This window comes from Suillus fuscotomentosus, assembly GCF_016647785.1.
Source record: "Suillus fuscotomentosus strain FC203 chromosome Unknown F5891scaffold_58, whole genome shotgun sequence".
Taxonomy (NCBI): Eukaryota; Fungi; Basidiomycota; class Agaricomycetes; order Boletales; family Suillaceae; genus Suillus; species Suillus fuscotomentosus.
Window position 1 is genome coordinate 204,579 of NW_024539570.1, and position 26,897 is coordinate 231,475.

Below are 26,897 nucleotides of genomic sequence, written 5' to 3' on the forward strand. Positions count from 1 at the left end.
GCTGTTGTCGTTGTTGACAGTAAAAGGTCGTGATCGTGGTGGTGGTCACGTCCGCTATCACAGGGTGTGCGGTGTCACGTGCGTTAGGTGGAGAGGGCGGGCAAAAAGACACCGGGGGCGGGAGGGGCGGGAGGAACGTTGGGAAGAAGGTACAGTAGCCAGTTAGAACACAGCTGACATAATTAAACTCCGACCGAATTGAGCCGAGCGGCTGACACGCCCCCAGAGTGGAGGACATCTGGGAAATGGAATTTTCCGAGTCCGTCCGGCTGGGTCCGCCCGAGTGCGGATCTGTCCGGTTTCACGACATGATGCGCCATTGGTTATCTTTATGCTTTATCTCTTGCTTTCAACCAACCACTGCTGCCAGCACGCCTTTGCACGCCCGCCCAGTATGTGTTCTCTCAATCTCTATGCTACCTGTAAGTTTCTAATGTGACCTGTATTTCCTGAATACTAATTACTACATTCCACAGCATGTCATTCATTTCTCAATGTTTATGCGATCCTCAAGCTACTAGATAACGTTGGTAAGTTTATTTCTGTGCCCGCCAGATGAATATGGCTGATATCCTCCGATTACCAGGTTTCTTGACAACCATGAATACCCCATCCACCTCGCGGGGTGCACCATCATGGCAGGCTGTCCTCGATGCTCGACTGGCTCAACCCCAACCTGATTTCATTCACTCATGCACCAACTGCAAAGAGGAGGTTCCTTGGCGACGGTGCAAGTCAAATGAGAACGGAAATGAGGGCCGTTGGGTGGCAGTGGTAAGTGCTATCTTTCTCAGGCTCGTTCACTGCTGAATTCCAACTGACTCCAATCACCAAAGTGCAAGAAATTTGCTGGCAAGCAGCAAGTGCCATGCAATTTCTTTCGCTGGGCACGGGGCTCAACCAGTCCCTCCAGCTCCCCCACCCTGGCCGCAGCTCAATTAGCCCCAGCCACTGTCGTCCAGCCAGCTCAGCTAGTCCCAACTGCTGTCGTCCAGCCTGCTGCCTTGAGCAATGCCACATTGCTCCTTATGTGTGCTGCCCTGGTCTGCAAGAAGCGCCCCCATGCACATTGTGAGAACGCTGCATGCCGAACACATTGTGGCCTGTTGGGTGGTTGTTCCGTCAAAGGACATACCTCCGCTGTTGTGTTGGATCTATCATTGGCGCTTCGAACACCTCATCAGCCTCAAGCATGTCCACCTATGCCTCCACCTCCACCTTCGCAGCCAGCATTGATTCCTGATGCTGCACCCTCTGACTTGGACGTCCGTCTGTCCCCACCCTTGGCGTCCTTATCGGAAGTTCCTGAGCCTCCTGCACAAGTCCAGAAGGGCAAGGGTCGGGCTGTTGAGCCGCCAGATGCTAGCGAACCTGTGCAGCTCCCTTCACGCATGGTCGCTGGCCCATCACAACCCAAAGCCCGAGCAGCACCACGCTATGCAACGCAGATGCCTGCAATCTTTACGCAGCAAAATGCTCGTGAAGAGGGAATGAATGAAGAAAGGCGCCAACGTGAACTCGAACGTCTCCAGGCTGCCGCTCGGGAGAAGAACACTGTTGTTGTGTATGCATGGACTCAGAATGGTGTTGAGCCCATAATTTACGAATTTCAAGACGGCTTCAAACTACCCAGCTTCTACTTCACACTCTCCGTCCTCCAGAAATTATGCATGACGTCTGAGGACCCTGATATTCCCGCTCCTGCAAGGATTGCTCCTATCCAGCGGTACAACCGCGCCCTCGACGCATGGACACGGTTTGATGTGGGCCACATGGTCACTCTGCATGAGCGCGATGCTGGCATCCTCTTTGTGAGGGATGCACGTGTCAGGGAGTGTGTGGACTTTGACCGGCACCTTCACAGACTGACACGCCCAGTAAGCGCTAACCTCATGACAGACTTGACAAGTGAACGGAAGTATGTGCGTGCTGCATCTCTTGCACAGAGCTCACGTACACCATCTCTACCTCCTACCAATCCTGCACCACATACTCGCAAACCTCGCTCTCGTATGCCCTCACTGTCGCCAGTCTCATCGGACAATGAGCATGAAGTGCCTAATGACTCACCAGCTCAACCAATCAAGCGCCACTCATTCGAACCACCAATCAAGCGGCGCTTTTCATCTATCTTGTCATTGACAGATAGTGATGGGGATGACAGGACGAAATCTGTCCATGCAACCAAGCGGCACCATTCTCCACTTCCTCAGGCTCCCCACCATGTTTTACCATGCCGCAAACAACGCCCTTCTGCTGACTCATTTGATCTTTCTGATGCCTCCGACTCTCATTCGCTCTCATCATCGATCTCGTCAATGCACTCAACACCAATTGTGAAGAAGGAGGATTCGGGAAGTCTTCTTTCACGTGGATCATCAAGCCATGATGCCATCGTTGTCGAAAAAGTCGCAATCTGGCCCGTTGACTTTTATGTGGTTGACATTTCTCGTGGTTTCAATGCTTGTCAAAGGGCAGTTGATGGACGACGCAGTGTGGCAGATGCATTTGTCGGCCACTTTGGTGTACCATTCAAGGCATCAACATTTTACGACAACCGCAAGGTGTGGGACTTCAAGCCCAACGCATCGCTTCGCCAACGCTACATTGATTATGGCCGAACAGAGAAAGGAAGCTGGACTTCCTTCATGAAGAAGGCGAAACGGCTGCACAAGTAGGTGCACACAACTCTGATTGTCAAGATTTCATTTCCCTTTAGTTTTGTTCGCATTCAAGTTGCCCATAGCCTACACTTGTGTCCATTTAGTTCCTGTAGTTTTGTTTCTCATAATTAATCACTGTCACAATACCATTTTGCCTGCGAACAACCATCGTCTAGCAGTGGAGTCATCTCACGAGGATACCCGCGATGCGCTCCAGCAAGCAGAGGAACAATTAGTTGACCTTACAAGAGCGTATCAGAACATCGAATCCGAACGTAATTCACTCAGCCTCCAAGTCACAAATCTCCAAACAGACTTGGAGGCTGCACAGGAAGAATTAACGGGCGCTCATGGCCGCTATAGCGCTCTGCAAGCGCAACAGTTATCAACCATGTCAGCAACTGGGGTAGCTCACGCGCTTCGTGAACAGATACAGGAACTTGAAGGTCGTGTCAACCGCCGCACGGAGCAGATCGGCGTTCACCAACATGACATTCGCCACCTGGAGACCAACCTCAAACTCCAGGAGGAATGGATCTCGGTCTCGCTTGCGACTGTACGCAAGGAATTGAGCAACAGCGACTGCAATTTGGAGAAATATCGTCAAGAGGTTGCAGCGTTACAAGCTCACTCGAAGACAAAGCCGCCACTTTAGAAGTTCGCGATGCAAAGCTGGCCATTCTTGAGCAAAATCCCACTGAGATATCCAACGAGTCAGCCGTTGCTTCGACTCGTCGCATTTCAGAATATGAAGGACAGCTGCAGTCATTGCACGACGAACTTGATGAACTTCGCTCCCGCCATCAGATCACCTGCAAAACCTTGAGTAGAGCTCAGGATGACCTTCAGGAATGCATTCAGGCATCGCAAGCTGGCGAGAGTAACACCGAGCTACAAGACTGGCTACTCAAATACCTGCTGACATGGCCATATGCATGGGTTGTGTCCATCCTTGCCCAGCTTCTCCTCTGTCCGATGATTCCTCCGTAAGATCAACTCATCACAAAAGAAGTTGAATTTGTGAGCTAGCATTTCACGAGCGATGGGGTGATACTTGCCGAACCAATTGTTTGTTTGTTCTGCCACGGAGGAATTGAACCGCCAACCCTTCCCATCATCGCTATGGAGCTCAGGGAATGCTTCTGGGTTGCAATTCTCCTGGCAGAATGTGTCGGTCTGTGAATGCTTGCATTTGAAATGAAAAACGTCGACGGACAAGCCAATGTTGTCAAAGAAAGGATCGCCCATTGCAAGTTTTGCAAGGGTGCAGTTGTTGTCGAAGAATATGTGATTGGGCTTGACAGCGTCTTCGCCTGCATAGACTTCTTTGATGAATTGCTGCAGATAATCATGAGTTGAGGAAATGGTCATGGAATGACGATACATACCTTGACACTGGCTACTCCCTCTGCTCCAAAGAAAGTCCTTCGAGCAATAATCATACCGCATGGAGCAACAATCAACTGCTCGTTGTGTGTGCGCCGGCGGCCAAAGACTGCCCTGAACTTCTTCCTTCCAGGTCTGTCCTGGGATGAACTGGTAGCAGGAAGTGCTCTCCTGGTATTCTCATTAAACTCATACTCTTCTTCGTCTGGTGGATCATCTGTGAGAGATGTGTTGGTGGCAATAGTAGTTCTGGCACGAGCGAGGCGCTCCTGGAGCTGGAATCTGGATTGACCACGCAGCTCGTGAGTATCCTCGACTTGATGATGTTCCAGTGTTGAGCAAGTGCGTCGGCCACGTACAATGGGCAGGTCACAGCCAATGATCACGCACTTGTCATTTTGACCAGAGTGTAGATGACAAAAGTGATGGTGGTTGTTAGACAGCGGGGTGTGGCAGTTATAAACCGCGCAGCATGGATGGCCGACAGTGACACCATCGACGACGACAGCAGACACTTTATGCGTGACTGTATATATCTTATGACTTAGCCCCGCATAGCCTCAAAACTATGACACTCACCGACACCTTGCTCATCTTTATACATGCTTGTGCATCTATTGCAGTAGTGGCGACGGACCTGCTCATAGCCATAAAGCTGAATGCGGCGGTTCCTTGCGATCATGGCCTCCGTGAATCGGTCTCGCTGTTCACCAGTGTGGGGAGCAACGAGGGTGTTCATGCGACGCTCGCAGTCCTCCAGCAGTGAAGTTATTACATAACCATCCCAAACATGCTCGACAGAAAGCTCAAACTTGACTTTAAAGTCTGCAGGTGTCTGCTTACCATGCGAGAGGCAAAGGTTATACAACTTTGCGCAGTTCGTAGCTGAAGTCCTGGGTGCAACCAAGTTTTATAGTCAGATGGGAGAGATCAAGAGCATAGCATATAGCACACCATGAGAAATCCATTGCAGTCCTAAAGAGCTCAATTACACTCTTCTCGATGAACACATGATCCGCAGCCTGAACACTATCTGGTTGGTGCTCGTAATAGGTGCGCTCTCCTTTAAACACGCTGTAATTATGGTGGTAATCGATTCCACAAGCTAGTTGACCTTGTCAATGACAAACATAATGACTCAAAGCAAGAGTGTGGAGTGCAAGTGCTTACTTTGACAGTAGAGATGGACAGATTTTGCAATGCATGGGCCTTTCGTCATCGTGAACAACACCACATAGGTTTGAGCAGCCTTCTTGAGAGTCATGCCCTTTGCGCGACGTTGGCAGTCGGGATGAAGGCATGAGTGGCTAGGAGGATAGAGCAGATACTCAGCTGGGGCCATTCCATTGTTAGATAAAGAAACAGAGGTGACAACACAATCAAATGAACTTACCTAGACCCCTTTGAGTGCCATGTGTCTCCCATAGCCGTCCCACATCAACAGTGATCCCTCCACTCCAAATGACATCCTTGAGGAGGGACCACGCATCATTAACTTCAGCTGGAGAGATTGAACAGCCTGCGCTAAGAAACACAGTGACTGCAGGTGATAGAACAAATGGTGGATCTGAAGTTGGACTCAAGGAAGGCTCCACAAGGATGATGTCGTTTTTAAGCCGGGTTGCAAGAGTGATGAACTGGAAAAGAGAAGTGAGCGAGGTGTTACTGATTGTGCCTGGCTCTTGTTCAAGATGGCGCAGCAAGTGATTAAACACTGTCATGTTGTTCTACTGTTACCACCAATGTGAATCAAATTTGATTTGAAAGTAAAAGCTCGATAATTATGATTATACAGAACGCCAACTGAGTGACGCAGGTGGACCCGGACGGACCCAGCCGGACCCAGCCGGACGGTCCCGGAGTCTGCCAATTCCCTGATATTCTGCCAGAGTGGGACCCATACAATACCCCCGGAGTCCGTGGCAGAGTTACCCCCAGAGTGTCCATTTCCCGGACGTTCTCGCGGAAGTTAGCCCTCAGCGCTTGAGAACAGCTCGTACACGTCCGGATCTTCACAGTTTCTGCCACAGCTTTCTTATCGCACCACTCTCGTGATCCCCATATGTGTCTACTCTACAGGTCCCCGTTCTAGACAAGGTAGCTCAAATTAGAACTCTTCCTCTATTTCAAGCACTCCGTTATGGTGGACTGACAAAATACGTGGAAGGCTTTGTTTTCAAATACCCCGTGCAAGTGCACGTTTGTTAAAGACGGGATCAGAGGAATTCTTCGCATTGAAACGTGATGGAACGCTGGTAAACAAGTAAGTGAATCGACGACTATACCTTTGCTACGTTGGAGCTTACATTTTGTCAAAGTTCTTGTCATGGTCGTTCTTACTAAATACGATATACTCGTCGATCGCGTGGAACGAACTCTAGATGAAGCCTCTCAATAGATTTAGTGGCAAAGCTATCGAAGAACTCACCAAGAACAAAGCAGAAGCCGAGGTGCTCTAATATTCCTCACACTACGATTTCTAGTGTGTACCAATACCCTGACGAGTCCATACGTGCCTCTGAAATGTAATATTGCAGGCGAAGAATGCTATAGGGAGACTCTTACCCACCTGATCCAGATAACTGAAAACTGCGTCAGTCAGCATTCTACGCCCAAAGCTGCGATGATGACCTCCATCGCTCAGTGAACGCATCCTGGGACTGGACTCAATAGGGGTATTAATTAAGTGAGTCTTGCTTGCTTCATTCTTTCTCAGACTTACGCAGTTTCAGGGTTGGCAAGAAAAGTCTGTCTCAGTTTCGCGTTCATGATACAACCTAAATCTTCATGTCTTGCAGGATATTGGCAAGCGCTTGCGTCGTGCCCAACGTTCAAGAACCGCAAGATGTGGGATGGTCTATGTGCTTCACACTGACATCGTCGATGTGTGGAACTTCTGCGACTCTCATAAGGTGGTGGTTATCTTATTTGTCGTCGTTGCATCCGACCTAACGTGATTTGTACGTAGTACTTGCATAGCCAAGAGTTCAGCGCAATGATGAACATGGCCGATAAGATCGATGTTGGACCGACAACTGATCCCCCCAAGACCGCGTAAGCTGGTCTTCTATGTTACAGATAAATTTCATCTCATTGAGTATTTGCACCAATAGCAGCAAGTGCCGTACTTGCTGTATAGGTTTACGATATATACCTAACGTCGTACGCACCACTATCTTTTTGTGTGCAAAAGGATATCTTGAACACTTCTTTGTCAGTCACGCGGTGCTTCAGCGCTTCGATCGCATGTTTCGTATGTGATGTGTTGTCATACCTGCTTTAATTTCATGACGTGTAACTCCAAGGTTTTGAACAAGACCTACTCTACCTGCAGGGGCAACATTACGCCACGATCTTGTCGATGCTATTTTTCTGGTAGCCTGAGATCTGTCGACATCGATTTTTTATGAAGATGAATACTAAATCGGGTGGAGAATGTTGAAGTGATTATGGTGAGCAAAATCATCGAGCTCTGGAAGGAACGGGCGCACGGCCGTGGGGTGGGGACGCTTTGTGTTTACTGCCGAGGGGTAGGAAGCACGCATGACACGAGTATTTGTGATACCTACTTGCATAATGCTCAATCTGATTGAGAATTTGATTCTCCGTGTCGACTTTCTGAATAAGAGCAATAAGCTGTGCTCATGATGTCCTCAGCTCCTAGAGTTGATGAAGGACGTGTAAGACGAGTTGCCGCTGTTGAGAGTTGTATTAGCCCTCATAATAACTCATCCTCATTCATGGCGTGAGGAGCAAGGTTGGGAAAAGGGTAAGTGTATGTCCCTCCCTCTTGCCATATCTACCTCTCACACTCACTTAAATCGCACTCGACCTCCAATCCCAAGACCAACCGTCCTGCATCCGCAGCTGGATGCATGCATGCAAGCATCGTGCGCAGCCCACCCCCTTTCCCCTCTCCATACTTCAAAACTCAAAACATTCATTCATGACCACCTCCTCTACATGGACCCCGGGTCCCCTGCACGCGTTTTTCCCACCTTTCCCAGCACAGCCAGTTCCTGAGCTACGGTCCAAGCCCTGTCGCATACCCTTCCCGATCCAACAGTCCAGCTACCGCAGCAGTACATTGCAAGCACGTCCTTGATGTGTGGTCATCTTCGTTGCTGAACGGCTGGTCGACTCGGTTCAAGAGGCTCATGACAAGTAATTTGGTTCAGTTCAAATCTACGGTGTATCCTGAATGGTGCGTATCCTTTCTTGTCGTGTTTTAATTCTTCTCAACGTTTTCTTTCCTCCCTTTTTCCACCCAACAAAATCCCTCACCCAATCCAAATCGATAACCCCACCCAAAAAGGTTCACCCACCGCATCGCTCCCTGGGTGCATTACATCCCCATCCAAACTGACTACTCTGACCTGTACGACGCGTTTCCCCTCTTTTGCGGACTCGAGCGCGCACCGTGCACATGAAGACCTTGCAAAGAAGATTGCGAGGGCCAGGGAGTAGGATTTGGGATTTTGGAGGAGGGGAGGGTATGGTCGCTTATCTGTATACGTGAGTAGGTGTGTGCGCACGAAGGGTTGCGTTGCGTTGAATGTCGGACTCCATCTCGCGCGCGATGTTGATTTGTTTATCCTTACTCGAGTATGCAAGAGCCATGGGCTCAGATCAGAATTCGCTTAATTTCGAATTGGAGTTATAGGATTTGGATTTGAACCCGCGCGAGCCTCTTTTCAGATTCGGAACGACTAGGTTGATCGTTGCAGAGACTTCCAGAACAAGCATAACTCGTACATTTCAAATCGCAGGCACGCCACACCACACATGGTTATCTTCGCACATGCCACGCGTGTTCTCATACCTCTGACGTATTCCTGTACCGCATACACCACGCACGCTCTTTACTGCACCTCACGTCGTGGAAAGCTCCCGTCACGCGCCGCATGCACTCGGGCTGCGCGTTCATTCTGCGTGCGCATACCTTATATTTCTTTATGAGATTCGTTTCGTCGCTGCGCAGGGTCACTGCAAGTTCAAATGATGAAGCGATGACCGACAGATTGGGTTATGCTACCATGTTTCACATCTGTAGGTTCTATCAAAGGTTCTGCTATCTGATAGCAATAACAAATTTCGCCACATAGACCAGAATTGTGTCCATCAGTATGTGACAGCTGGCCGTCCTCCTATAGTATTTTCATCCTCAAAGGTATCATCCGAGATCGCCCCCAAAATATTCCATATCACTTCGCATAGAAAATGCGTTTCTCCCTCCTCGCCGTGGTTGTTGCTTTGACAGTGTCTATGTCTGTCAGTGCATGTTTTACCCAGGGTCAAGGTTGCAGTAACACCGCCGATTGCTGCATTACCCTTGACTTGACTTATCGCGAAAATGGCGTGAGTTTGAGCAGGTCGCTGTGCAACCAGGGTTCAACCACATGACTCACCTGCGCGCCTTAGAGAGGTTACCACTGCGAGTACTTAGAGTTAGCTGGAAATTAAGCCGGCAGCCCAAGCGGCACGTCGCGACAGTGAGTCATGTTTCTGCTTTCGCTTTGGTATCATGATTGGTGGTGCAATACCTAGTTCGCCAATCAGTACGGTTGTTTTTAGACAAACCTTCGTACTGCTCAATTAACGTAGAAGTTTGAATTCATCTTAAAATGATCGGATGTGCCTAGTCTTGCTTGTGGTCCACTAAACTTGTGTTTGAGAGCTTGTCGAGAGTTCGAATGTTGCTGATGACTCGAATCTCGATATACCTAGTCACTTGTTGTTGTGCAGCATCTACATCTGTGACATTCTTGGAGACTGTGTTGGACGAGATCAGACATTGAGCGGATAACTATACTAGAGCAGGACGGTGTTCATTTGCATTCACCTTCGGTAAAGGGCGTAGCTATTTTCCGCGGTCGTGACGTGGCACTGACGAGCCTTTTGAAATCACTGGCTTTTCGATCAGCGACAACAATACTGATGTGACGCCACAGTCGATATGATTGAGCTGGCCACCACAAAGGCACAATGCATTGACTTGTCCCATGATACCAGCCCTGCGTGTTTGTGGACGTGGGACCACCTCATACTAGGTTCGTCACACAAGTAATGACAAACATGTTTCGTCTTTATGCCTTGCGACCGCGTCACGTCTGATTCTGTTAGGATAAAATGAGACACTGTTAGAATGACAATTATTATGACAGAACGAAAATATACCTCAGTTACAAGAGACGGTCAAGATTCTTGGGAGAACTTGTCGTGGTATGCGTAGTGCTTGACCCAGCCTAAACGAGGCTTGACATGGTAGTGCAGAGTACAGAGGGTGGATCGAACTTGACAAGGCGAGGTCGAGGCTTGACGCGGTGAGACAACACCTAACACTGCATCTGAAAACCAATATTAGCTGCACGAATTAGAGATGATATAGCAATACAGGACTAACGCAAGATGCGCACCAGTAGTACGGAGTCTGGACACAGAGCTGAGAGGACAAACGCAAGATGCGCACCAGTAGTACGGGCACAGAGGACAAGCACTGTAAATTTGGTGAAAAGTCAATACGGCACTCTAGGGCCTGTAGACAGGCAGACACTGATATTATGTTGATCATGAACGATGATACAAAGTGTTCGGAATTCAGTTCGGGTGACATATGATATTGTTTGAACATGACCTCAGGCTGCCAGCCCTTCCGAGTCGATAAACACGGCAGATTCAGAAGTAAATGTGCCGTAAAAGCACGCATGTGAAGATCGTGTGAATTCATCATGATCTGGATTGAATCATCTTCATTTCAGCTACAGCCCGTCGAAGGTCTTGGAGCAGGAACGGATTTCCGGATATGCACACTATCGCTATAATCCCGCAAACACTACCTCAATTCCAAGTTTCAGCTCATCATCGCCCCTAGTCCGACATCACGCAGAAGAACTCACACACGCATCAATAAACAAGCCATCCCTCTGCTGCCTGCAGAACCGAGTCCCATCCACCAGGCCCATTCTCCCATAACTGCACGCTCTCTACCTCGTCCTTGCCCAGCTTAAACTCGTTGTAGAGGTGTGGAAACATGCCCTCCCCTCCGCGCGGACCGCACACCTCTGCCTTTGGATCTTCCCACTTGATGTTCTCATCGACAGGGTCGTAAGGGATGCGGAGTATGTAAACTTTGGCGTGGTCTTTGAAGAACCAATTGAGTGTGTTTGGGACCTGGTGTGCGGTGGAGAGGTGGATGAAGCCATCCGTCTGGTCAAGGTCGCTCACGGGAAGCCGTTCAGGAAGGGGATCAGGTGGGGCTGCTGATGTTGGAATGAGCTTGTAAATGTAGGTTGGTTTGGCATCTGATGGTGTGGCCATGGTGTTTGAAGAGATTAGGATTGTGGGCGAATTCAGATTGTAGTGACAATATTAATGCAAACAGCTTATCGGAGGGATGGACCAAAAATGTACACGAACACATTGGAACTTGGAAGATAATCTGGTGTCCACATGGACAGTCACACAGCAAACAGTGTCAGCAGTCGTTACAACACATACGTAGCTCGTAAAATGTATATAGATCGTGCGATGTGAATCCTCGAATATCTTCAAGGCTCACACCATGTCTTTTCCCATCTTTCCCCTTCTCTTATGCACGATCTTCCATAAAGTAAGAATTGGCCACACTGCACGTCTCAGGAATGGAGCATTGTGGTCGTGGAATGAGCTATACGTCTGAAGCGTGACGACGGTGTAAATTGTGAAGAGCGTGAGCGAAACGGTGACCTCGACGTAGCGACCAAGCGTCTGTAGAGATCCTGAATTGAACTCTACGACGTTCATTCCGAACACAGACTGAGTATATGGGGTCAGATGGGTTTCGCACTAAAGAACCTCCAGGCTTACAGCTAAGAAGCTTGCCGGCAGGAAGACCATCGTGAGGTACGAGATCTAAAAGTTTGTTGTTGTCCGGTGAGTCACTTTAGTTGCAGAAAAGAAGGATACCTGTTTCATAGCTGCCGAGTCCCTGACCGTCGCCTCTGTCAGTTTTCGCGTTTGTCTACTGTCATCGATATTAACAGTCGCGAAAGCAAGATCCATCACATTCTTGAGTCGGTTTCCCAGCATCGCACGTCGCCTTTCTAGACGATCAATTTCGCTGAGTAGATTCTCGGACTCCATCTCCATAAGTTTCCTAGACTCTTTGCGCTCTTCAGGGGAGAAGTTACTAGAGTCCATGGCCGGATTGTGGGTCTTCGTGATAAATTGTACTGATACCTCAAAGTTATGAAGCAGTGATTGATACTGCAAGAGATGTGCTTGGAGGATATGAAGCTCGCGCGTGAGCTCCAGGTTATTCGTTTGCAGTACTCTTGATTCCTGAATGTTCTTTAGTGACACACCACTTCTACTCTGCTCAAGGATGACATACCAGTTCACTAAGATGTTTGTACAGCAGCTCAAAGGACTCATCCCATGCATATAATGCATACCACAAAATCGCGAGGAACAGGAAAGTCGGGTCCTTTGACTTGTCGAATAATTTTTGCCAGTACACACTACCCCCCACGAGCTGCATGAGCGAGTGGAGCCGCCTCGCGGATGTCCGGCACCACGTAGACTCGGGATGGTAGGATATGACGGTACTTGTCTTTACGCCGCGGACCATGTGAATCGCGAGGAGGTCGATAAAGAGCATGTTGCCATCTAGAAAGGACGTTGGAATGTGAATATGAGGACCTTGATGCACATACCACTCATAGGGAAAGGAGCCTGGGTGTTGATCTGAGCATCTGCTGAATGTGAATAGGATGACTACGACAGATGATGGGTCACTTACTCCTGGAGTGCAATGGTTGTGATAGAGATAGAGAGGTCGATGCTGATTGAGAATTTTTGCGCAGCGTTCGTACAAATGGCAGGGTAATAGTGATGTCTATCGCACAACATCAGCATGGAACGCAAAATGGAAGATTTGAACTTGCGATCTCCTTTGTTATGTACAGGCGCTTCCTGGTATCGTGAGGGTATCCAATTTATGGAGGACGTGAAAAAAAATGGTTCGATGTTGTATCTGTGTGTGTATGAGGAGCCTCAGAGCAGGTAGATAAGTGAAAGAAAACCACGTACCTTGTGCCCAGCATGCGCAAGACTGACGGGGTTAAGTCGTCTACAAATATCGATCGCACTCGGATATCGTCTGGACGCTACAAACCGTCTCACGCCCTGACTAGCATACGAGGGTGGTGAGACTCACTTCCCCCTGTAATATATCCCAAAACCCATCCTCAGGTTCATGTTCAGGTCCCACTACTGTAATATTACCCTTTCCCCCGATATTCGAGCTTGCAAAACTCCCGTTGTTGCGCACATCCATCCAGTAAATGGTGCTAGTCTTATTCGCCAGACACTTCTCGATCATCTTGCTACGGCCTACTTGATCTGGTGTCCAATTCCCGAACTGGTTTTGAGGGTACCCCCGCCAGGATGGATCAATGGCAGTCGTAGAGGCTGCAGAATCTACTTCGAAGTCCATCCATGGCCATGGTCCCGATGGTGCCGCATGCCGATATCTGTGGAGAGTATCAGTCGACAAAGTGAGGAAAATAAGAAGACAGAATTTACGGTGGTGCGGGTACCGCCGGTGGCATGGCTATATTACCATCCTTGAGGTTCTGAAGAGCAACGTCCGAGTCCTTCGAGTCGTCATGGCGCACTCTAAAGGCGGCGGCCAGTGTTCGAGTCATGATGTCCTAACGGATGGAACTAGTTCATGCAGGAATTGTCGTGAGGAAGGGGGACGTTGAGTATATATATGGTAGACATGGGCGCCCAGGGACGCTGCGTTCGTTCTCGACTTGGCCATTGTAAGGATAGACGCCTTGATATAAATTTATGCACGCTGCCTTTTTCGATCAATATTGAAATTAATTCTACACCCACTTTGAAGGCACATATCATGGCTGAATCGTTTAGATGTGCCCGCGTATACAAGAGGCTCGGCTCGATTACACTCCGTGAGACCCTGAGATGCGCTGGCATGAGGCATGTAAGGGACGTCCGAGGTTATCCGAGGGCATGCGCTAGTAATAGGTCTAACCAAAAAAAGGGTTCATTGAAACCAAGTATTGGAGTGGAACTCAGTCCATTCTGATAACTCAAGTTAGGCAAACTAAGGTCGAGAGTGTATCTGTGTTTAAGTACTTGAGTATTTGAAGTACCGTAGTCTTGAAAGTTGTCATGTAAAACGAATGTCGAGCCGGAGACTTCAATTTGATTATGTAACACCCCGGCAACGCAAGCAAGTCACAAGTCGGGGCATCATTCCATCATGATCATGATGCGTATCCACGGATGCATTTCATCTGGGTAGACAACATGGGAGTGTACTGTGACTCTCATCCAGTAGCAATTCAGACGACTAAAGCTTATAAGCGCTAAATCACAGTGACACTAGTGGGTCCTGTTACCAACCCCTGCTGCCAACTTTTTACGGTCTTGTCGGTTACCCGTTCGACCTCGTATGATAAGGCCTCTAATTGATCCCCGAGTCAGCCCAGTGGAAGTTGTTTCTACTATGATGGTGGGTCTGCAGTGAGAGAATGGGTGCGTTTGTCAGTGATCTAAGAATAAATATTCAATGATATGATCGTAACACAGATGGCCCTCGCAGTTATAGGTCCCTTGACATGCTTTATGTGTCTTTGAACGTGCTCCAGTCCAACACAGTGACTACGTGCACGCTTGATGGACATCCCAAGAACTCACCGACCCGCTGAGGACGGAGCTTTTGTGCTCCTCCTATTTGTCAAGAGATGATCACAGATCTTGGTGGAGTCACATCTTCCCATGCTCTCTGGTAACGGGTGCGCACTGATATGATCCGGGTGTATCTCCACTCATGCTTACACCGGACAGACTCGTAACCGGTCTGGACTACGTCTTTGAGATGTTATGGCTACTGGACTTGTCCGTGATGTATAAGCCAGGCTGGTCAGTCACTGGCACCCTATCATAGAGAACCAATCCGGACCTTTTCAGGTCTAGACTGAATCCAATGGATGTCTCATCATTTCAATTTCTACACCACGTTGTGGAAGTCCAAGAAACGCTACGTTTGCGATGGGCTCGCTGTACATGTCCATAATTATAACATATGGACGCTAGAATCCTCTCTACTCTTGAGAGAGACGCCGTCAGGCGCGAATCACCTTTACTACACTACGAGTACGTCCGAGGTGAGCAACGCTGTTGCCAAAGACAGTTACACATGGGAGGGCGTCTGACGGGGCTTACCTGCCTCCTGTTCCATTGAATCCTGACCAGTACCACATTGAGCCGAGCGTCTATTATGGGGGTATCATATAATAAGATGGGTAATATATCCTAGTGGACCTGTGCTGTGTAGATAATAAATACATTGTATTGTAATTAACTTGGTTTGGTATAAAGGAGACATGACGGGAGTGGTGCGGTCACAACGTCGAATATAGTAAGACATCATGCATGCAGATGCATACGCATCTCCAAACCATCCTACGCCCCATATCATCCGTGCGCCAACATCTCAAACAATATCCTGAAAATTCTTCAGTGATTTCTGTCTCCATTTGCCATTGAACCGCTTGAAGATATAAAACATCGGCCACATAACACGCTGCACCAAAGTGCTATCCTTGGAGATAAAAGGACTGTGCGAATGACAGGCCACCATGAGCCAGGAAGTAGCGCATGTGAGCGCTAATGCCGTCGCAACGTAATGAACGAGCGTCTCCTGTCCTTGCTGCCCAGTAACCTCATTGACATTCATCCCGAACACGGCCTAGCGAAGCACAATGATCATTAGCACTTCGACATCACTCTCGCATACTTGGCACATACTGCAGTGAAGGAAGCGGGAAGGAATATCATCGTGAGGTAGGAGATCTAAACAGACACTTCTTAAGAACTATAATGATGAATACAATGATGAAACACAAACCTGTTTCATCGCAGCTGAATCTCGGACGGTGACCTCTGACAGTTCCCTCATATGCTTACTGTCCTCTATATTGACAATCGCAAACGCCAGTTCCATCACGTTCTTCAGCCTACTGATCTGCATCAATCGCCTGCTCTCCAATCTCGCAATCTCGGAGAGTAGATTCCCACACTCCCTTGCCATGAGATTCATGGAAATCTTGCGTTCGTTAGGAGTATATTTATCGGAGTACATAGCGGGATTCGGGGTCTTGTGAAGGAACTCGACGGATTTCTGGAAGTCTCGGAGAAGCGACTGATAGTTTAGGAGGTGTGCTTGTATGATATGAAGTTTATGAGTCAGATTGATGTTATCAGTCAACAGCACTTGAGATTCCTAAGTGGCATTGATGAGAAACCAAAAGAACGAATGTAGATGTTTCTGCGACGCACCAGCCAATTGATATGAGTGTAGAGCGCGTCAAATGCCTGGTCCCATGCATAGAGAGGATACCACAAGATAGCTAGGAACAAAAACGTCGGGTCCTTGGATTGGGCGAAGATTTTCTGCCAATATACACTCTGTCCCGCACGGTAGACAATGGAGTGTAGCCGCTTTGCAGGAGGACGACGACAACCAGAGCTTGGATGATATGATATGATCGTGCTCGAGTCCTCTGAGCGTACCATATGTATCGCGAGGAGATCGTGGAGAACAATGTTGCCACCTACGTAACTTAGCTATCGATCTAGACAAAGATTTTAGTCAGAACTTACAGCTGAGAGAGAGTGGTGCTTGAGTATCAATGACTTGAGGTTCGTCTTGAAGAAGTACTTAGCTGGGAGTGATTGCAGAAAGAGCGAAAACGACTTACCAGTGGATATGTGCTGTAAGGGTATAGATCTTAATGAATTCGGTGTTTCGGCTGTTGGTGTTGATGGTCGAGTGACTGGATTTTGCATCGTCCGCATGAATTGAAGCGTAATCGTGATATCTGCATCAGAATGTAAGCACTTCTTAAACCATCAAACTGGGGAGCCGAATACGCACGATCACCCTTGCCCGACCGAACCTCCTCTTGATAATGCGAGGGTATCCAATTTAGGGATGAAGTAAAGAAAAATGGTTCAATATTATATCTACAATTCCTGTCAGTCGCACAAGTGACCGAGCGACGACACCATTCACCTTGTTCCAAGCATCTGCAGCACAGTCGAAGAAATATTATCTACGAACAATGCACGAACACGGATATTCGCAGGTCGCTATAGAAGAGGCGTCGATCATCATACACATCTCGAAAAGAGAGCAACTCACAGGCGTCTGCAACAGCGCCCAAAACTCATTTATCCGTTCAGGTGCTATTGTACTTGTTTGGTCTTGTCCCTCCTCATCCAGAATCGTAAAAGCTCCGTTCGTGAGAATGTCCAACCAGTGCGCCGAGCACTTGCCAAGCTCCGGAGAGTTGCTAAGCATCTTGCTCCGCTTCACTTGATCCGGCTTCCAATTTCCAAAGAGAGCCTCAGGGTATCCGCGCCATGACTCGCCCGCTGTGCCAGGTGAGGTTGGTGTGTTGCCATAATTGAGCATAAGGTCTGAATCAGTGTCGAAGTCCACCCACGGCCAGGGTCCCGATGGTGCTGCATGACGGTGGCTAGAAATTATTAAAGTAGCTGGATAGGTAGGCGTGGAGGTCACTCACATAGGTGTAGGAATGGCAGGAGGCATAGTTCTATCGCTCGAGGTGCCGTGCAGACTCGGAGCACTGCGAAGACCAGTAGAAAACATCACGGAAGCTCTATGGTTATTAGCCCTCGACATCTTCACCCCGTATAAGATGTGCTGCAGGAGTAAGGGAATCACGAATTCATTCCATCCTAGCAGACTAGATATACTAATGGCGACCGGCGATCAACGTCAACCCGAAGGCACAGAACAGCAAGTCCCACTTGTATTCTCCAGAAAGAAGGATCTTTCAGCCACAGACTCAGATACATAGCCAGCATGTGAAATCAGAACCTGTGAACGCTTTGACAGATTCCTGTTCAGCTTTATGTACGCATTCGTAATGCTGTACTGCAGATGACCTACCATAAACGAAAGCGGATGAATACAGCTGGAGGAACCATGAAGCACTGCCAAGTAGTGTTAGCCACGTCACCAAATTCACCAAGAACTTCAACTGGAATGAATTACCATCTTCCTGCTACACTGTATATGGCCTAACTGCAAGCCCGGTAAACTGATATTTGCCAGAAGGATCGATCATGGATGGTGTCATCAACATACCTTATATCAATGGATAAACAATAGGTTACGATTATCTAGCAGCGTCCTTCGAATGTCTGTGGCGCGCTTCGGAGTAATAAATATACATGAAGCGATGCATCAACGTGCACACCATCAGAAGACGACTACTGAGTAAGGAAAATAATTACCAGAAGACATTTGAGTATTCTGATAGCTCATCTGGCTATTTATAATGCTGTTGCAAAAAGTCACCTATTCCTTGTTCACAGCATTCGTGGGGCGTGCAGCGTGCCCACTTACCCCTACCGCGCGGAGCGCAGTCGTAGGACTTAGGGGCTTGCTGTACAATGTACCAGTGTCTGGTCCTTCGGGAAAACAGTTCTAGTATAAAACAGCCATCTCTGCACAGACTACTGAAAGTCCAACAACCGTCATCACTACTAACGGAAGCGCATTCCAGTATGCAAACGTCGCCTGGCTTACGATGATGCCCTTTTGTTTGAGGATGCCTTTCCATAGAAGCCCCGCGAGGCTTGCACTGAAGGTGAACGATACAGCACCAATATTACTCGCGACAGCAAGGGCAATAGCAGCTGCGCGGAAGGTCTGATCGGATAACATAGGAGATGCCGCATTCACGACCTTGGTGAGAAGAATCGTCGCACCAATGTTTGTCCCGGAGACATTGCACAGGATGACTCCCAGAACACCGATCAACCAAATGGTGCGGTACATATCTCCGTGAGTGGCTCGTAGTAGCCATGTCGCAAAGACGTCTATCCAACCCTGGTGCGAAAGGGCTTCAATCAAGATAAACTGCGCGAACGCAAATGGGACGAGGGCGAAAGGGAGCCTCGGGAGCGCGGTGAAAAAGGTAGGAAAGTGGGCATGCAGGCGTTTGTGTAGCGCAATGCCCTTGGAGCGCCACAATGCGACATAGGTCTTGGATAAAGGTTGAGGGGACCTGCTGCTAAAGGTACGATTGGAATCGGGATCAGAATTCACCTTGTCTGCCGTGGGTAGTGGGAGGGCGGACTGGCGATGCCGGCTCTTGTTATCTGATATTGTCTGCGCATCTTGCAGCATGACATCGTCTAACTGCATTCCATTTTCCCCTGGCCCTTTCTGCCCGCGCCCGAGCATCGGTAGCTGCCGAACAAAGCGGTAGTGATCCCAGGCAACATCATAGATAAACTTGGCCACAGCAAAAGGCAAGCTGATCTTCCACACGTCAATTCCGAAGAAGCTGACAACCAAGCACAGAATGAGAGCCGAGGCAAGCATGAAACTACCGACACAGGCACCGATCGGATCGAGGAGGACCGAACGGGCGTCAAGGTCAGCAGCGTGGTTCAACTTGCGAGGGACGTATTTTTTACTGTGGTATTGACCGCCAAGAGCCAAGAAACAGAAAACGCTGCATGCAATGAATGGAAGGATGGTATACGCTGTGAAAGCAGCATTGTTCACGTTGAAACCTTCGCAGATGACCACCTAAGATTATCGATTCAGGAACGTCAAACCTGAATTCGAGTTCATCGACACGAAATCAAGACCCACATTGGTTGGATTACCGACAAACAACACCATGCTCGCTGTGTTCGCTGCCGCAAACTCGGACATGAGCCATGAGATATGATTAAGCTCGGCGACTTTTATATAATAAACAAGGAACGCAGTTCCAGAGAGGATGACCGGGTCATTTCCCAGCATGATGGACAGCAAGGTAAGCATGATGTAGAAGTAGGTGTAGAGTTTCCAGCCGTTTGAGCCACCCTTGTTGCTGACCCAGAACGCTGCAGATTGAAGGATACCGGTGATGTCGAGGGTGATAGCCATGTAGGCAAGGGAGAAAAAGAGGATAAGAATGTTGTAGGGTTTAACACCGTCTGTACCGACGATGCCGTCGCGAATGACTGTTGGATCGAGACATTGTGCCGCCCATAGAATGGCAATTGCGATGATTGGGGCAGTTGTTAAATTTATTGGGATACGGGGTATTCGTCGAGGGGTGGGTATAGAGACTGGGTATATCACGAACCCAATTGATATGACGAAGACCACCAAGGTAGCGACAGAATAACCAGTAATCATGAGATCTAGTGGGCGTCAAGCGAGACGTCCGGTTGTGGGTTGACTGTGAGTCAGACGGAGAAGTATATAAGTTGTTTGCGAACGCCATAACGTTTCCACAATATTTTGGTCTATATATAGAGATTGGTTCTTATCGATTTCTGTCTTCGTTTTCGAAATTCCAGAAGCCAAGGAACCCGCTGCGATATGCCGGCCATGACATGCATGACATATGCTTGACACCTCATTCGAAACTTGCCTGACCATGGGGCCATAATTACCAACGTGTGCTCACACAGTCGCACTGGTTTAACACTGCACTATCCTCCAAAGTAATTACCGTCGGCGCAGTCTAGTCTGCTACTCGCCGCATCTTGGGAACCGCCCAATGCTCGCTTGACATACAATAACACACCAAACGTGACTAGCCGGGCACTCACCTTATCATTTTGGGTTTACACAATAGGTAAAACTTGCCATCGTCACCATCGAGAAGTCGGCTAACATGTTCGCTGGGATCATTCCAGTCAATTACCTACTTCATATACGACAAATGAGGGCGTCTGTCGTCAGTGTGGTGCTAAACCTGTGCACAAACCTTGCACCTCAATTTCGAAGAAGAACATCTTTTCAACCTTATGACATCATCTTATTATCAACTCGCAGCCGCAACTGGACTGAGAACCTAGGTTTCGCCTCGAATGGAAAGCGTGGTCATTCATGCGTATGAATGGCGCCATTGGATGATTTGGTCACATGAAACACTGCCTTTGATACTTCTGACCGGACAGCTTGCTGCCCTAGCTGACTAGAGTCAATGGGCTTAGTGGAGATCGACGTTTTAGAGTCAGTGAAGGTTACCGAGGTCAGATAGATTGGCAACTGGCACAAGGATGAGTGAATGTCTTCCTCCCGAGTATTTGATTTGACAACTCTGACAAGTGGATGTTTGGCGACACATTCCATCTTACCTCATCTTGTGAAGCAATGAATACGGTCATCCGCTCCAGGACATGCAGTGCTACAGCAGGTCCGATTATGCACGTCAGCCGGACCAATCGCAAGTTAGTAAACTAGAAACGATTTGAATTGGTGCTACAGCAGGTCCGATTATGCACGTCAGCCGGGCCAATCATAAGTTAGTAGACTATAAACGATTTTAATATGCTACTGTATTTCACAGGTCCGGGGAATTACATAAACGAATCATATGGTGGACGAAATATACCCGTGAGTTCGTACCTCAGTGTCACTGCTACTTATTGCCACACAACAAGTAGGAGAATATCATGCCTAAGCTACCCAGTCAACTAAGTCCATTGAAGCGCTGTTCGAGTCGGATAGTAATTTGCTCCTAACGTCAATCGCAAACCTTGTTTCGACTTGCGACGTTTCAACGTTCAACGTTCAAGTAGGTGACATAGTAGGCTACGATATGATATGGTACGTGTTTCATGCAGAAGATAACATTGCTCGTTAACATTTCTGTTTTGCTGTAGATGGCCGATGCTATTCTTATCATTGAATGTGCTGTCAATGACCTGTCAGATGATGCACTGCCATCCGACGTGGCTCCCCGCCAGTAGATGCGGACCACTCTTTTCTCACTTGACTAGCCTATTTTCGCAGGCGTCACAAACAGCGATACGAATTTTCAGTTACATATTTATCTTCTTGAATGATGTTTGTTCTTGACAATGTAAAACAGGTTGCGAACGCGATTGATGAATCGCCCACCCTGAGTGTGCCCTGTCTTGCCCATGATGATCTTGAGAGGAGACTATTCAACTGGCGTATGTCGGTTATCGTGGTGATCTATGATCTGAATTGTGTGAGTGCGACCTGCGTAGCGAACACTGTCGATATCTAACGAAGCATCCTTGTACTCCGGTATTCCGTTTCTCATATCTGGATGGTACAAACGGGACGAGCTCGCCATGACAGCAGCTTTGGCCTGGGGACCTTGGTTGCATCTAGTATCTTCAAGGTATGCAGTGGTTAAGGCGAGAAACAATCTCCCTGCTATTGACCTAAATGGACGGTCTGTAAGTGGTTATTTTGCATCGAAGGCAGTATTACCACCTTCATCGATTTGTATGATGTCCATACCCACCCACAACATCAGATGGCTCACTCCGGAGGAAAGAGTACTTACCATCTCAAAGATGGTCATGGTAAGGTTGAGCTTGAGAAAAAGTCGATCATGCAAGAACTGTGATATCATGATGCTGTGTTTGACTGAAAAGTGTAGCGGTTTTGTGATAGCGCAACCACTCCACATGGTCTGCACTCGGCGCAACTATGAGTTACGGTATGATGTTATCATTGCTACTCTGAGCTCGTCCATGGATGTTCTCGATTAAAGCTCTTTCGAAGTAGGCGAACCAGTTTTATCGGAGAGCCGTGTCTGATCAACAAGTAGAAACTCTGATAAGTGGCGCTGATATTTTATTGCTTCGAATGCACTTACTGCTCTTGGATTTAGCACATTTATCTGTACAACACTTGTACATTGCTACACGCTGTATTCCGCCGCAAGTGATCCTCTTATACTCCGGGTGTACATGTTCCCGATTAGACGGATCACTAGTCTAGACTCTAAATGTACTAGCTGCAAAGGATGAAAAGAGGCCTGTAAGAATGACGCTGAGTCATGAGGCTTACCAGCGTCGCGAATCGATTCAACTTGGTTGAACAAGTTTAACCCCGAAATAACGCGATTACGACGGATGCATCATTTCATCCATCCCCGAGGCCTGAAGGGTGTCATCTTCTTCGGCCATGGACTCGCACAGATATTACGGAACGTTCCACGTACTATGACAGCAGCAGGCAGCAGGTGGTGGTGTAGTACTAATAACTTAGCGGGATTGTCAGTCACCGGCGACTTCAAACTCCACTACCTGCAGGTGTGCCTTGCGTGCACCCAGACTTCAAGTTGGTTGCGGACAGACTTGATGCTCTGCGCAGACTTTCACCAGACCGGCCATTTCAGGCTCGTCCTCGCCACTCCGCCCCTCGACTAAGAGTCCCCACTATTGACTTTTCGTCCTCGTTCATTATCGCATGATAGGGGCTCCGACCCTCGGATATGGCTCGGGGGTTCCACATCAGCTATAAATATGCGTGGCTAGACGCCGCCGCCGCATCACAATTCCTTCAGAATAAGTATACTCTAATGAAACTATAGGTTGAGAGGGGTTAGTCGTCCACGTTATACGACACAAAAAGATGCACCACAGCCGCCGGTCTGTATTAATTTAGCTAGTGCGGTAAGTGAATCTTGCCGCGGCATCGTGCGGCATCCGTGAAAATCGCGATATCGCGGACTCATAAAGCTTGCGGGGTCGGCATCACCCGAGTGGTGCTATCTATAGTACTTGACAGTCGCACAATTCCTCGAGCAACCTGGCTTGTCAGAAGCATTTCGACTGAGATGACGTCAGTGGGTTTACTTGGGCCTCGTGCTGTACTGATTATGGGCTGCATAGTACGCCTTGAATGGTTTTTTCTATGCAAGAGCACGACTCCAAGTCACAAGCTACGACAGTCGGCGAAGTCACATTCGAGTCCCCCGGGCCACTATCAAGGAACTCTATTCCCTCTATCTGGTCTGCCTCTAGCAGACTAGTGCATTGCTGTTTCAAATCATAATGCAGTGATTCCTCTACAACGTTCAGCGGCGCATCGCTAGCAAAGCCCCAGATCAACATCAACGTTCCATTGAATGCCCCCAATTATTTATTGTGTTACCCTGAGATTAGGTTTTCGCACGCATGTGTCATATACAGGTTCCGCTGGTCCCTACCATTCCAGACTCGGAGCAGGGACACGCTCTACTTGATTGGAATGAATCTGTGACAGTCGAGCATACAACACGATACATTGTTATCTGGATATGTACTAAGGTAAAGGCCTGAACATTAGTGTTCATTCAGAAACTTTGGTAATGTCCCTATTTACGCTCCTTGGGACTGGAACTGGATTGGGCCATGTGCGAGGGTGTTACGGTAAAGACATAAGGTAAACGCTCCGATGTCTCTTTTATAATGGTTCACTGACTCGAGTCTTGCCCTACAGGAACATGTCGGGGATTTTTCGTTCTCTATTAACTTTGTGTCTGACGTTTGTGTCGTCTTGTATCGCACTCAACACCCAGCTAGTCGTTTCAAACGCCAAGATTGCCCCGGACGGTTTTGCACATGAGTATGTGCTTGATGCACGGCTCATGCCTGTCTAATCAATTTTGCAGCGCTATCGTGGTCAATGGTGATTACCCTGGACCAGTCCTCACAGCAGTGAAGGTAAGAAATTCGCTTTATGTGGCTGTTCGTACCAACAAAATCATCTGTGTTCAGGGCGAGCGCTTTCAAATCAAGGTCAAGAGTGTGTTGGTGGATGAATCGATGAACAAGAGTACAACCGTTGTTCGTCTCGTCTTTACTCTGGGATCGTTCTCTGACGTAGTTTCAGCATTGGCATGGAATCAAGCAACGCTCATCAAACGAGATGGACGGAACTGCTATGGTGACCCAATGTCCTATAGCGTCTGGGCATTCTTTCATGTACGACTTCACGCCAGCCGACCAGAGCGGGTCATTTTGGTGCGGAATGGCTTTGTGCTACAGGAATAATAATTGATGGTGTATCAGGTATCATTCACATTACACACTCCAGTACTGTTGGTGATTTCATTTTCCATCGAAGTAAACTGCCTAACTTGGTTATTCAGGTGAAGGTTTAAGAGGACCCGTCGTCATTTATGACCCGCTAGATCCCTACTTGGACATGTATGACGTTGACGACAGTGAGTATGAACGTTGACTATGCAGGGTAGTTTATGTGTACTAACGATATGCAGCATCCACTATTCTCACTATCTCAGATTGGTAAGATAATCAGCAGCAGTTTTACTCGTTTACATAACTGAACCATCTCGTTCAAGGTATCACGTGAACGCCTACGATATCACCGGAACTGACAATCCCGATGCGATACTCATCAATGGCCGCGGCCGCTATGAAGGCGGACCTCCGGTACCTCTTTCTGTTCTCAGTGTTATGCAGGGAAAACGCTACCGTATTCGATTGATGAATATGGCGTGCAAACCTAGCTTCGTTTTCTCGATTGACAGCCACACGTTTACTGTCATTGAAGCGGACAGTGAAAACACGTTACCTCTGGCCGTTGACTCGGTTCCAATCTTGGTTGGGCAACGATACTCTTTAATCCTGAATGCAAATCAGACGGTTGACAACTACTGGATTCGGACAAACCCCAATTATAACACGACCTTTGCAGGAGGTCTAAATTCCGCGATCCTTAGATATGAAGGAGCTCCACGGCGGGACCCCATACACAGAAATTGGACTATAAGTAACCCTTTGTCTGAATCGAACTTGCGCGCTCTAGAAAGTCCTACAGCCCCTGGTCTTCCAGAGGCCGGTGGCGTAGACGTTTCGTTGAATCTAGTCAGCGTGTGGGACGACAATATCGGGAGATTTCTCATCAATGGATATAGCTATACCTCGCCGACCACTCCCATTTTATTGCAACTTTTAACCGGACAGTTGACTGCCTCTCAGTTGCAGCCCTACGGGTCAGTTTACACCTTGCCGCCTAACAAAACAATCGAGCTGTCTGTACCAGGCGGACAGCCCGAGGAATATGTAAGAAATCTATCTTTCTTCCTTTCACTTTTCTCATGTACCACTCTAGCATCCTTTCCACTTGCATGGTGTGGGTATGACCTACTATATCCGGTTCGTTCTATCTCACGTTTCGCACAGCACTCCTTCTCCGTTGTAAGAAGCGCTGGAAGCAATCTATACAACTACTACAATCCTGTGCGGCGAGATACAACAAGCAATGGTGTTGGAGGCGACAATGTAACAATCCGCTTTAGAACCGATAACTCCGGACCATGGTTATTCCACTGGTATGATCAAAATAACTTTTATTGTGTATGGCTTAGTGTCGTTCTTTTTTTAGCCACATTGACTGGCACCTTGAGCTGTTAGTACTATTTTTATTTTTCAGTCCGCAATCGAGTGAATTTTCTGATCCAAATTCTGTAGGGGTATGGCTGTGGTGTTCGCACAAGACGCCGGTGATACTTCTTTGGGCACATCAGGTAAATGCCTCGCTGATATTCGATACCCTGCCTGACCTCATTGTCATTGCTGTAGGTGCATGGAATCAGCTGTGTCCGATCTATGATGAGTTGCCATCAATAATTCGGAACGGGAGCGAATCGTGAGCACTATCACGAAGGCGGTATGAAACACGAAATTCCGGGTGATTTGGAAAGCATTTAACAGATATCCTAACTTTTACATTCTACTAGGACTGTCTGTTGCCAGCGTGTCGCGTACACTATGTTTTCGTATTCTTCTCCAACCTTTACATTTTCTTCTTTATCGTTATCCTATAATAGATAGACCTTGCAGTGGCAAGTTAGTCTGTATGTATTTGTGGCATAAATAATGTGCCTTGGCTTGCTTTTCTAAGAGTGAACACCTGAAAGCCGGCCAGTCAGCTATTTGGGCTCGTGAGGAGCAGGATTACGTGCGCTTGCACTGTCAGAAAGCATCGTAAGTAATCGATCGCTCACAATTCTGACACAG

General features: G+C 48.1%; 8 protein-coding genes across 8 annotated transcripts; 3 read left to right on the plus strand and 5 right to left on the minus strand.

Annotated features, from left to right (window-relative positions):
* Positions 1–1,391: 1,391 nt before the first annotated feature.
* F5891DRAFT_959163 (uncharacterized protein) lies at positions 1,392–2,045 on the plus strand (the record flags this gene model as incomplete). The annotated part of the gene is made up of 1 exon (XM_041375630.1): positions 1,392–2,045. A coding segment is annotated over one exon (654 nt), but the record flags the coding sequence as incomplete, so codon positions are not given.
* Positions 2,046–3,566: 1,521 nt separating this feature from the next.
* On the minus strand, positions 3,567–5,770 carry F5891DRAFT_959114 (uncharacterized protein; the record flags this gene model as incomplete). The annotated part of the gene is made up of 6 exons (XM_041375626.1): positions 3,567–4,001; positions 4,052–4,575; positions 4,629–4,942; positions 5,004–5,154; positions 5,220–5,381; positions 5,443–5,770. 6 exons carry the CDS (start codon positions 5,768–5,770, stop codon positions 3,567–3,569), a joined length of 1,914 nt encoding a protein of 637 aa, XP_041221739.1.
* A 2,339-nt stretch (positions 5,771–8,109) lies between these two features.
* On the plus strand, positions 8,110–8,607 carry F5891DRAFT_1055434 (uncharacterized protein). Its single transcript, XM_041362659.1, has 2 exons — positions 8,110–8,253; positions 8,365–8,607. The coding sequence occupies exons 1-2, from the start codon at positions 8,207–8,209 to the stop codon at positions 8,477–8,479; spliced, it is 162 nt and encodes a 53-aa protein (XP_041221740.1). The 5' UTR covers positions 8,110–8,206; the 3' UTR covers positions 8,480–8,607.
* Positions 8,608–10,558: 1,951 nt separating this feature from the next.
* F5891DRAFT_1055439 (uncharacterized protein) lies at positions 10,559–11,843 on the minus strand. The gene is given in 4 exon segments (XM_041362660.1): positions 10,559–10,642; positions 10,682–10,730; positions 10,741–10,881; positions 10,946–11,843. The coding sequence occupies 1 exon segment, from the start codon at positions 11,364–11,366 to the stop codon at positions 10,953–10,955; it is 414 nt and encodes a 137-aa protein (XP_041221741.1). The 5' UTR covers positions 11,367–11,843; the 3' UTR covers positions 10,559–10,642; positions 10,682–10,730; positions 10,741–10,881; positions 10,946–10,952.
* Positions 11,604–13,735, minus strand: F5891DRAFT_1193400 (uncharacterized protein; the record flags this gene model as incomplete). Its single annotated transcript, XM_041367737.1, has 8 exons — positions 11,604–11,843; positions 11,895–11,939; positions 11,994–12,368; positions 12,421–12,781; positions 12,829–13,062; positions 13,119–13,195; positions 13,246–13,561; positions 13,614–13,735. 8 exons carry the CDS (start codon positions 13,733–13,735, stop codon positions 11,604–11,606), a joined length of 1,770 nt encoding a protein of 589 aa, XP_041221742.1.
* A 1,679-nt stretch (positions 13,736–15,414) lies between these two features.
* F5891DRAFT_609973 (uncharacterized protein) lies at positions 15,415–17,880 on the minus strand. The gene is made up of 10 exons (XM_041372452.1): positions 17,651–17,880; positions 17,266–17,602; positions 17,137–17,213; positions 16,999–17,087; positions 16,823–16,942; positions 16,725–16,769; positions 16,401–16,675; positions 15,970–16,344; positions 15,870–15,914; positions 15,415–15,810 (listed from the first exon to the last, which is right to left on the minus strand). Exons 1-10 carry the CDS (start codon positions 17,767–17,769, stop codon positions 15,556–15,558), a joined length of 1,737 nt encoding a protein of 578 aa, XP_041221743.1. The 5' UTR covers positions 17,770–17,880; the 3' UTR covers positions 15,415–15,555.
* A 699-nt stretch (positions 17,881–18,579) lies between these two features.
* On the minus strand, positions 18,580–20,292 carry F5891DRAFT_1130380 (uncharacterized protein; the record flags this gene model as incomplete). The annotated part of the gene is made up of 2 exons (XM_041364518.1): positions 18,580–19,692; positions 19,759–20,292. The coding sequence occupies 2 exons, from the start codon at positions 20,290–20,292 to the stop codon at positions 18,580–18,582; spliced, it is 1,647 nt and encodes a 548-aa protein (XP_041221744.1).
* Positions 20,293–24,102: 3,810 nt separating this feature from the next.
* On the plus strand, positions 24,103–26,754 carry F5891DRAFT_610236 (laccase 2 precursor). The gene is made up of 14 exons (XM_041372453.1): positions 24,103–24,294; positions 24,352–24,477; positions 24,524–24,575; positions 24,630–24,698; positions 24,745–24,875; positions 24,924–24,952; positions 25,004–25,078; positions 25,133–25,160; positions 25,217–25,940; positions 25,990–26,010; positions 26,061–26,209; positions 26,263–26,286; positions 26,349–26,404; positions 26,460–26,754. The coding sequence occupies exons 1-14, from the start codon at positions 24,221–24,223 to the stop codon at positions 26,528–26,530; spliced, it is 1,629 nt and encodes a 542-aa protein (XP_041221745.1). The 5' UTR covers positions 24,103–24,220; the 3' UTR covers positions 26,531–26,754.
* The last annotated feature ends 143 nt before the right edge of the window (positions 26,755–26,897 follow it).